Genomic DNA, 10,781 nt, shown 5'->3' on the forward strand with positions numbered 1-10,781 from the left:
GGGCAACGGAGCGTAGACCATTTATGCAAATAACAGGCAAAATCGCTTGCAAATAACCTGGCGAAGCGCTAAGGCGCGCGAGTCTTCGGGGCGGGAGGAGGAGCTGCAGGGCTCCAGCGAGGACAGAGTTAAGCCCCACTCCTCTCCCGCCCTCGGAAAAAGGGGTGGGGGGGGGGCCGAGCTGCAACGGAAATAGCCGAGCGGTTGGCCGACAGGAGCCGAACTTCTTCCGGAAGTAGCCGATCTGCGGGGTCTCGCTCTCCGACCTGAGCCGAGCAGTGGGCCTTGTTCTCCGGATCGGCCGAAGGTGTTCCGGAAGGAGGCGAACCCTGAGGCGGGCCGGGCAAGCATTCCCTAAGGCCGGCAGAGCCCAACGACTAGTGGGACTCGGCGCGGGTGGGGGTAGCTGCAGCCTGGCTCTCGCCTGGCAGGAGCCGAGCTCGTTCCGGAAGAAGCCGAGCGGACCGGGGCCAGCCTCAGCGTCCCGGGAGTGAGGCGATAGCTGCGGCGGCGACAGCGCGGGCCGGGATGAACCGCGACGGCTGAGGCAGCGGAGGTGCCGGCTGCGCGGGCCCCAGTGAGACTCCCTCGAAGCGCCAGCCCACCGTTCGGGGCTTTGCCTCTAGCCGAGCCCTGCCCCCGCGAGCCTCCCGGACCCCTTTGTGCGGCCGGAGGCGGCGGCGGGAACGGCCATGGCGGCCAACATGTACCGGGTGGGAGGTGAGTACCGGGCGCAGGGGTACGGGGTCCGGGGCGGGAGAGGTTGGGGTCGGGACTGGAGGGGCTCGACACCGGGTGGCGCGAGGCGCAGCGTATGGGGCGGCATGGACCGGAGCGCGGACCGGAACCGGAACCGGGAGACGAGGAGCTAGGGTGCGGGAAACCGCGACGCGGCAGGGCGCCGAGACTCCTGGAGAGAAGCTGCGGGCAACCCCGACGGCACTTTCAGGGCTGCGTCGGGGGCTCCCCGGGGCACGGAGTGGGCTTCGGAAACCGGTTCCGAAGGAGCTGACAGGGTGGGGAGGGAACGCGAGGGGCTGGGGCGACAGCTTTGCCACCGCGGAGGATCCGCCCGGAGGTTTCCTCTTCCCAGGCGTTATTGTGCGCCTCAGTTCGAAAAGGTGGGGGCCCTGCGCTAGAGCGAACAATTACTTCGCCGCGACTGAGGTGCAACTCGTCGCTGAGTTGTGGGGACTGCAGGGGAACCCCTGCTTCTTGCCTGTTCCTTAAGGCTCACTTTTGAGTAATGGATCTGATTTTAGAACTAGGTGCGGTGGGGGTGGGGGATATCCTTATTTTCTCTTAGTCTTTACACTTTTACATCTCAGCGCTCTCTCTGCCTGAATCCTTACCTTCTTTTAATCCACTCAGGCCAACTTTCTCTCCTACTCTGGTCCCCTGCGTCTCTCCCATCTCCTCTGATCTTCGTGGTTCTCCCCCCTCCCTTCCCTTACAGATTACGTCTATTTTGAGAACTCCTCCAGCAATCCTTACCTGGTTAGACGGATTGAGGAACTCAACAAGGTGAGTGGAGCAGAATCCCTCTTCCTCCCTCCCTCAGTGATCTTTTCTGAGGTTTCTAACTTCAGGTGGAAGAGAGGACCCTATACTAAGTACCCATTCATATTCATTCATTCATTCATTGGATGTATTCAGGAAAGGCTATTGAGAGCTTAGCAGGAACTTGACTATTCTGTCTCTCGGGGGCAAAGGAAAGGGATTTGGAAGTCTGTCCTTGAATGTAAGTCTTTACTCATATTTTCTTGGGCTTTTTAATTTAGGTCCCTCTGAAACTTACTGTTATTTGTTTCTTTGTGTATTTCTGTTCCTAGATGATCAATTTTCATTGCTACGTTGTTTTGTTTTTGTTTTTGTTTTTTTTCTCCCCTTAGACTGCAAATGGAAATGTGGAGGCAAAGGTCGTCTGTCTTTTCCGGCGCAGGGACATTTCTAGTAGCCTCAACAGCTTGGCTGATAGTAATGCCAGTGAGTATCTTCATCCCTTTCTTTTCCCCCTCCCCATGATCTGAGGCCTGGGCATGTCCCTGCAGGTATTTCCCCTGGTAGCATGCCCAAGGCAGAGGTGTGAGTTTGGGGGTGGGAAATGCCTGGCCTGAGGAGGGAGACCTGTTTTTACACGTTGGGGTTGGAAGCAGAGTGGAGAGATTGTGATAAGGAAAGCCATAATATGGTTTGTGTATGAGAATAGGAGAGAGACGATAAGGTTTATTTAGGGGATGAAGACGGGGTTTAGAGAAACAGAATGCTTTTCTAAAGGGGGGCAGTTTGGGATACATTGGGGCAGTAGGTGGTGACTGAAGGTCAAGGTGAAGAGGAAGAGATTGTACTGAGAAGCCCGCATAACAGAGAAGCAGGCTTATTTTGTAATCACAAACAAGGTGGTGAGAATACCTGGAAGTTAGAAGATGGCTGAAAGTTTTCTTGCACTTTGTAATTTCTCACCTCGCCCATTTCCCCGACTGCCCCCCTCCATTTTACATCTTTCCCTTTTCATTTTGCTCTATTTTCATTCTCTTTAAGGTCTCATTTTCTTTTTAAAAAAAAAAACATATTTTCCTTAGCTTCTTTTCCTTTCCTGCTTTGGTTTTCTTTTTCCTTCCTTTTGTTCCACCTTTCTAAATCATTTTCCTTTTTCAGACTACTCTGGGTGAGAAGGGGTTAAAGAGGAGCCAGGCTTACCAAGTTCCCTGGCCCTTTAGGGTTTCCAGCCCCATCTGGCAGGGGCTGACCTTGGCCTTGTCCAATCAGAAGGGGTGTTGGGGGTGTGGTCCCCCTTGCCTTAGCACAGGGTTTCCGGAGCACACAAGCGAGGGGTGGAGCCTACTGCACAACCCCCCCTTCTCCCTGAGGTTGGGAACAATGCACCAATGAGCCTGGGCCTGAGGCTTTTCTGCCCCCTCCCACTTTGGTTGGCGCCTAGCCAGGTTAACCCCTTCCACTAGGTTTCAGGGCAAGCTGCAGCTCTTTCAGGAGGAAGGTATTGGCACTGGCTTGAGAGGTGTTGTCCTTGAAAACCCTAGGAACTATTATTAGCCAAGTAGAGAATGAGGGATAGTTAGGGCCGCGTCTGATGTTTTAGAGCAAAGAGTCTCCTGAAATTGAAAAGAACTGGTAAACACAGTCTTGTGTGGTATTTTTTTTATCTTACTGGGTTCCTGGACTTCAGGCTGGTTTAGCAAGAGACAAATGTAATGTTCTTGCTGGCCTGTTGTGGACTTTGGTGTCTGAGCATTGGCAGCTGGGTAGTGATGTATGTCTACAGCATTCTTCGTACTCTCAGCAGTTCTTCCCTAAGAGCATTACTGATAGAGTTGGGAGCATCTATGATGGGGTATACAGCTAAGAAGGAAAGCTGGTAGGATAAAGGTATAGAAGGCAGACACCTGGGAAATGTGAGAAAAAAACAGCCAAGATAGGAAATATTTTCCCTGAGTTAGAGTTTCCAGGGTGGTGTCTTGCTGGATCCATTTCTGACTTGGTTTCTTCCTCCTTAATCTCCCAGGGGAGTTTGAAGAGGAATCAAAGCAGCCAGGGGTGTCTGAGCAGCAGCGCCATCAACTGAAGCACCGGGAACTTTTTCTTTCTCGGCAGTTTGAATCATTACCAGCCACCCACATAAGGTACTGGACAACTGGGGCCAGAATAGCCTGCGTGCACTTATGTAGAAGATGGAGAGAAGGAGGTGGTATTCAGAGATGCTGTGGGGAGGGAGAGTGGGGCTCACTGGGGTTTTCTGATCTGTCTCCTATAGGGGGAAATGCAGTGTGACCCTCTTGAATGAGACAGATATCTTGAGCCAGTACCTGGAAAAGGAGGTGAGAAAGAGATGTTGAGAGAAGAGGGAGGGGAATGGGTATTGCTCACAAAAGGGAGGGGGAAAGGAGGACAATGATGAGGTACCGGGTTGCCAGACTGCCGGTCATGGAAACTGAGATACACCTCCCTCCCTGCCGCCTATGTGGATTGCTGCCCTGCTTACCTTGTCTCTCCCCAACTCCAGGACTGCTTTTTTTACTCACTGGTGTTTGACCCTGTGCAGAAGACACTTCTGGCTGATCAGGGCGAGATTAGAGTTGGTTGCAAATATCAAGCTGAGATCCCAGATCGCTTGGCAGAGGGTAAGCAACAGGAGAAGACTGTATGGCTACTAAGTTATCTAATTCTAAGGGGCACTTTATTTTTTGTAATTTTTTTTGCGATGGGGTCTCGCTCTGCTGCCCAGGTTGGAGGGCAGTGGTGTGATCTCAGCTCACTGCAAGCTCCGCCTCCCAGGTTCATGCCATTCTTGTCTCAGCCTCCCGAGTAGCTGGGACTATAGGCTCCCGCCACAACGCCTGGCTAATTTTTTTGTATTTTTAGTGGAGACGGGGTTTCACTGTGTTAGCCAGGATGGTCTCGATCTCCTGACCTCATGATCCGCCGGCCTTGGCCTCCCAAAGTGCTGGGATTACAGGCGTGAGCCACCACGCCCGGCCCCAAGGGGCACTTTAATGTTATAGTCTCTGTGAATGGTGTCACCTGGGGTTGTGTAGTGCACAGTCTGCAGGGCTCTCTGCCATGACCCTGACAGAATGGGACTGTAGGAACCGGGAAAGGGCAAATGGGAACAGTTGGGAAGAGAAGTCGGAGAGTTGACAGAATCCAAGCAGAAGAAGAGGAAGGAGGAAGTGCTATTGTGAATGAAAAGACACCAACTATTTCCCCCTGCCCTCTCTCTGTGGTTGCCATTGTTCTGTTCCCCAGGAGAATCTGATAATCGGAACCAACAGAAGATGGAGATGAAGGTCTGGGACCCAGACAACCCTCTCACAGACCGGCAGATCGACCAGTTTCTCGTGGTGGCCCGGTGAGGGGTGGGTGGATAGGGAAGATGGGCTGGGGGAGGTGTGGACATTGTTCTGAGTCCCATGGTTCTTAGAGGTGGACTTTATTTCTTTCATTGGCATAGATATTTTCCTCCTTTCTCTTCTGGCTTAGTTTCCCAGCCCACTTGGGCTTTCTTCATTCTTTGGCTTTTGACTTCTCAATTTCTCCCTTAGAGCTGTGGGAACCTTTGCAAGAGCTCTAGATTGCAGCAGCTCCATTCGGCAACCAAGCTTGCACATGAGTGCAGCTGCTGCCTCCCGAGATATCACCCTGGTGAGCAGAAGTTGGTGGGTAGTTGGGCAGGCTGGGCTTTTTGGGGACTTGCAGAGCCTAGGGACAGGAGAGGAGGGTATCTCTGAGGGAATGGGAGTGGTTTTTTTTTGTTTGTTTGTTTGTTTGTTTTGAGACGGAGTCTCGCTCTGTCGCCCAGGCTGGAGTGCAGTGGCGCGATCTCAGCTCACTGCAAGCTCCGCCTCCTGGGTTCACACCATTCTCCTGTCTCAGCCTCCGGAGTAGCTGGGACTACAGGTATCCGCCACCACGCCTGGCTAATTTTTTGTATTTTTAGTAGAGACGGGGTTTCACCATTTTAGCCAGGATGATCTCGATCTCCTGACCTTGTGATCTGCCCGCCTCGGCCTCCCAAATTGGTGGTTTTATGGGTGTGAGCCACCGTGCCTGGCCGGGAGTGGGAGTGTTTTAAGGAGCAGGAAGGGAGTGGTGCCAAAAGTTTCAGGTCCTCAGTTGCTCTCCATCTTCCCCGTAGTTTCACGCCATGGATACCTTGCAAAGGAACGGCTATGACCTGGCTAAGGCCATGTCGACCCTGGTACCCCAGGGCGGCCCGGTGCTGTGTCGGGATGAGATGGAGGAATGGTCAGCCTCAGAGGCCATGCTATTTGAGGAGGCCCTAGAGAAGTATGGGAAGGACTTCAACGACATTCGCCAGGATTTTGTAAGTGGATTACGCTAGGAGGAGAGGTGACAGGTGAGGGAACCAGGATGTGGGGCCAGATGCCTGCTCATTCTTCTCCCTCTGTCCCTTAGCTACCCTGGAAGTCACTCGCCAGCATAGTCCAGTTTTATTACATGTGGAAAACCACAGACCGGTATATTCAGCAGGTATCATCTGGGCTGGGGAGGGTGGACCATAGGCTACCTGCTGACCTCTGCCTTCGAAGTTGATTATACTCTCCCTGCTCTGATCCTTCTCTTTCTTTTTTCCTTCTTACAGAAAAGATTGAAAGCTGCTGAAGCAGACAGCAAACTGAAACAGGTCTACATCCCTACCTAGTAAGTGTAGTGGTTAGGGGAGACCAGAGTGTTTTCCTTCCCTTCCCCTAACTTGTGCCTTCCTCAGTGATTGGGGGTGGGCAGGAGGTAGGGTCATATTGAGAATGGAAATTGATTCTTTTCCTTGACCAGTTGCTTGGTTTTTCCCTTCTCCTCGCTTTAGCACTAAGCCAAACCCTAACCAGATCATTTCCGTGGGTTCAAAACCTGGCATGAATGGGGCTGGATTTCAGAAGGGCCTGACTTGTGAGAGTTGCCACAGTGAGTTATGGGGGCACTGGGATGGTGGGGATGGGTGGAAGGCCTGCTGTGGCTCAAGAATCTGTGGGGCTCAGGTAGCATGCTTCTTCCCTGTCCCCCTCCTCTCCATGCTCTACAGCCACACAGTCTGCTCAGTGGTATGCCTGGGGCCCACCTAACATGCAATGCCGCCTCTGTGCTTCCTGTTGGATCTATTGGAAGAAATATGGGGGACTGAAGACTCCAACTCAGCTTGAGGGAGCCACTCGGGGTACCACGGTAAGGATCAGTGGGGGGAAAAGCAGGGGAGAGCAGTAAGCATATTGATGTGACCTTAGGTGAGGGCCAGAATATCCAACTCTTTATATGGTGATGGTTTGATGGGCAGGGGGTGCTTGATGCTGGTTGGGGAGACATATAGGCCAAGAGGTCAGTAAAGAGATTAGGTAGGAATAAATTGTCCTCTGCAGGGAATGGAAGAAAGAAGGGAGCCTCAATGCTGATTTCTGCTCTCTCTCTTTCCTATGCTCTTCTTCTAGGAGCCACACTCGAGGGGTCATTTGTCCAGACCTGAAGCTCAAAGTCTCTCCCCTTATACAACCAGCGCCAACCGGGCCAAGCTACTGGCTAAGAACAGGCAAACTTTCCTGCTTCAGACCACGAAACTGACCCGTCTTGCCAGACGCATGTGCAGGGACCTATTACAGCCAAGGAGGGCTGCCCGACGGCCGTATGCTCCTATCAATGCCAATGCCATCAAAGCAGAGTGTAAGGGCAGGGAGTGATGGGGCTGGTGGTGGGTTTAGGGTTGCTCTGGTCAGAGACGATTGTTTCTCTGGATGTTTAATAACAGGAGGCATAGTAGGCCACAGGTAATTTTTTAAAGATTAGACTTGGCTTCTGGCCTCAGAGGAGACCTGAATAGTGAAGCCCTTCAGAAGCTTTCATCTTTGTTCTCCAGGCTCCATTCGACTTCCTAAGGCCGCCAAGACTCCATTGAAGATTCACCCTCTGGTGCGGCTGCCCCTGGCAACTATCGTCAAAGATCTGGGTATGGGATGAGGACCAGTGAAGGTGGCATCAGGCTCCCAGTCCGTTCCCTCTCCGACATCATCTCTCCCCTTGTTTTCTTCTTCCCCATAGTGTCCTCAGAGATTTAGTTTAACAAACTGTACTTTTGTTGTTTAATAATTTTTTTTGTAAACTATTCAGTATTACTGTACTGATTTGATAAGGTCATACTGATATTTGAAATACTAGTGATAGCTTGCCAGAACCTTTTCCCATTGCTACTTTTGGGGATGCCCAGGTAAACTGCTGGTCCAGGGAAGAGATGGAAGTAACAAAGGGGAACTGCGTAGGGAAGAAAAGGTGTGAAAGTTTTCTATTACTTTTTTTCCAGTGGCCCAGGCACCCCTGAAACCAAAAACACCTCGGGGTACCAAGACACCGATCAACAGAAACCAGCTGTCTCAGAACCGGGGACTGGGGGGCATTATGGTGAAACGGGCCTATGAGACTGTGAGTTGACAGAAAGGGGTGGGCCAAGCTGAGTTGGGTGGGCTTTTGTTTCTCGTAGGAGTCTGAGAGGGTCCCTTCCCTCATTGTGCCATCCTACCTCTTTTCCAGATGGCAGGGGCAGGGGTTCCTTTCTCTGCCAATGGAAGGCCTCTGGCTTCAGGGATTCGTTCAAGCTCACAGCCAGCCGCCAAGCGTCAGAAACTAAACCCTGCTGATGCCCCCAATCCTGTGGTGTTTGTGGCCACAAAGGATACCAGGTAGGGAGTCTACTGTGGGAGGGGGTGAGAGGGACAGTCCAGGCTGGTGAGTGTGGGGAGTAGGAATTTCAGAGCAAGAGCTCTAGGAAGGTTGTGGATGAAGGATGGGGATGCCAGAAAAGAATGGGCCAGAAGGCAGAATTGCAGTGTGGAATGTGGGGCTTCACCTGGACGGCTTAGTGTTCTCTAAGCCTTTTCTGTTTCTCACTTGCTCTTTCTGGCCAGGGCCCTAAGGAAGGCTCTGACCCATCTGGAAATGCGGCGAGCTGCCCGCCGACCCAACCTACCCCTGAAGGTGAAGCCAACGCTGATGGCAGTGCGGCCCCCTGTCCCTCTACCTGCACCCTCACATCCTGCCAGCACTAATGAGCCTATTGTCCTGGAGGATTGAGCACCTGTGGGGGAGGGAGGTGGGTTGAGAGGTAGAGGGTGGATGCCCAGGGCACCCAAACCTCCCTTCCCTTTCGTGTCAAAGGGAGTGAGGAGTAAGGAAGAGAGCAAGTGAGTGTGCGTCCCTGGAGGGGTTGGGCGCCCTCTGGTGTTACAACCTCGAGACTTGTCTCATGCCTCCATGCTTGCTGATGGAGGACAGACTGCAGGAACTTGGCCCATGTGGGAACCTAGCCTGTTTTGGGGGGTAGGACCCACAGATGTCTTGGACAGTTTTGGGGGGAGGGTTTTTTAATTTTTTAAAAATTTTGCCTCCCTTTGTGAAAGGGGATGGGGAGGGGAAGAGTAAATAGATAACAGGTGGTGGTACCTGGTTGGGGGAGGGGGGCGTGCACTGCCATGTCTTTTTTTTTTTTTCCTAATTGGGGGTTTCTCTTTCTGTCCGGTGTCCGGACTATCCTAATTGGAGTTTGAGGCCCCTAAGCTGGCATCAACCCCAGGCCACGCTCGCTCTTTCCTTCCCTCCCCTCCCCCTCCGCCTTTTGTACGCCAGTTCTCAGAAATAAAGATCTTTTGTCCGTTTTTTTAACCTCGGATTCTGTAATTGGTTCTTATAGTAACAAATAAAAAGCTGTTTTCTTCAGCTTCTCCTGGCTCAGCTGTTCTTTGCCATGGGTGTGTGTTGGGGGTGTCTTTGACAGGGAAAATAAAGGACAAAGGACAACAAAGGAGGTACAGATGGTTCTTGCCTTGGGAACAGCTTTATGAGATACGCAGCCTGGACCGAGGCGGCTTGCTCCAGCTAGCCTTCTTGTGGGATCCAAACTGCTCCCCAGCTCCCAGTGGTGATGGAGCCCAAGCACCATCTTGGCCCAGATTCCTTCAAAGGAGTTGAGATGAGCTTTCTGGATGACTGGTGCCCTCCATAGGAAAGGGGAATGGGAGTGTTTCTTCCTCTGTTTCCCACCTCTTACTCCCATCTCCCTTTTACTTAAGGAATTCTGGAAGTTGCTAGCAGCCAGGGTAACATGTATACCACCTTGGTGGTGGTGATGGGGGTTATAGGAGGATCCTCTCACCTAGCTGTGTGGTGTATTTGGCAGACAAGAATTCTAGCACTGAACCACCTGAGCACCTCTAGGTGTATGTGTACAGCCTGCTGCGTCAGGATCCTCAAGGCCAGTCTCAGCAACTGCCTTGATCCACTGTAGCACCGTTTCCTGCCTGAAAGGTTTGGGACACTGAGATCAGATGCCTGAGCTGGGCCCATTAGAAGGAACACCTTAGGAGAGAACAAGAAGTTCAGCCTACTGTGTGCTCCTTGGGCACTTCCTTTAGAGATGGGGAACAGCCTCAGCAGTTGTGACTTGCTCAAAGTCAAAGACCTTGGTGTCTGCCTTAGGTCCATGGCTCTTTGCGCCATTCAAAGCTGTGGGCTGAGCCCATCTGAAAGTCCTCTCCACTTCGTTATGATCCCTGTCCCTAGGGCATCCCCAGCTCCTGTCGTCCCTCCCTGTACTGAGCCTACACCTCGGCGGTGTTGGGAGGAACTGACAATTATACTAGGTGGGGGTTGACAGCATTCGCTCCCTCCAGTGTCTTCACTCAGTTATCGGTACTCGGTTTTGTCTTGTCGCACTGCTCTGAGGTGCGCCAGTGGCCCTGGCGCCTCGGGAGTACACCATGCAGCCCACTACTGCGGAAGGAGTGGGCCTGGCTCCAGGGACCTTGTGGAGTCCGGAAGGTGCCCGGTGGTGGCAGAGCTCCCCAACCAGGGCTAGAAGCAGTCGCAGAACATCCGTTTTGCGAGAGGACAGGGGGTGGAGGGAGGGAGTAACAGCCCTGAAAAGGTTGGAAGTCCAGTAACAGGTCTGGGTTCCGTGGGGCAAAGGATTGGAAGCCGCCGATCCTCTGCCTTTATTCGTCGGGTAAATAAGGGTCGAGGGTACAGACACAAGGGTGTCTACTGCAGGGTGAAGGAGCTGCAGCTAGACGCTACCCGGCGCCAGCCTTTGTGGCTGCTGTCATAAATATTCACGACGCTTTGGGCCAATCAACGCCTGAACTCCTTAAAGCACACCAATCGGCTTACCGCATGCAGATAAGCATCGTAACGCGCGGCTTTTCCTAAAAAGGGCGGGGGACTAGATAGCCGCGAGGAACGGAACCCGGAGTCGAAGAAGCTTGGTTTCC

At 52.6% G+C, this 10,781-nt stretch overlaps 1 protein-coding gene across 1 annotated transcript; it reads left to right on the forward strand.

The window, feature by feature from the left end:
* Window positions 1–10: 10 nt before the first annotated feature.
* Window positions 11–9,236, forward strand: MTA2 (metastasis associated 1 family member 2). Its single transcript, XM_017878377.1, has 18 exons — window positions 11–720; window positions 1,457–1,524; window positions 1,893–1,986; window positions 3,524–3,641; window positions 3,773–3,836; window positions 4,022–4,139; window positions 4,765–4,867; window positions 5,061–5,160; window positions 5,654–5,842; window positions 5,935–6,009; window positions 6,122–6,180; window positions 6,344–6,441; window positions 6,560–6,699; window positions 6,960–7,188; window positions 7,382–7,471; window positions 7,823–7,941; window positions 8,050–8,198; window positions 8,424–9,236. Exons 1-18 carry the CDS (start codon window positions 693–695, stop codon window positions 8,587–8,589), a joined length of 2,007 nt encoding a protein of 668 aa, XP_017733866.1. The 5' UTR covers window positions 11–692; the 3' UTR covers window positions 8,590–9,236.
* Window positions 9,237–10,781: the final 1,545 nt, after the last annotated feature.

The sequence above is a fragment of the Rhinopithecus bieti genome, unplaced genomic scaffold (assembly GCF_001698545.2).
Source record: "Rhinopithecus bieti isolate Rb0 unplaced genomic scaffold, ASM169854v2 scaffold_11488, whole genome shotgun sequence".
Classification (NCBI taxonomy): domain Eukaryota; kingdom Metazoa; phylum Chordata; class Mammalia; order Primates; family Cercopithecidae; genus Rhinopithecus; species Rhinopithecus bieti.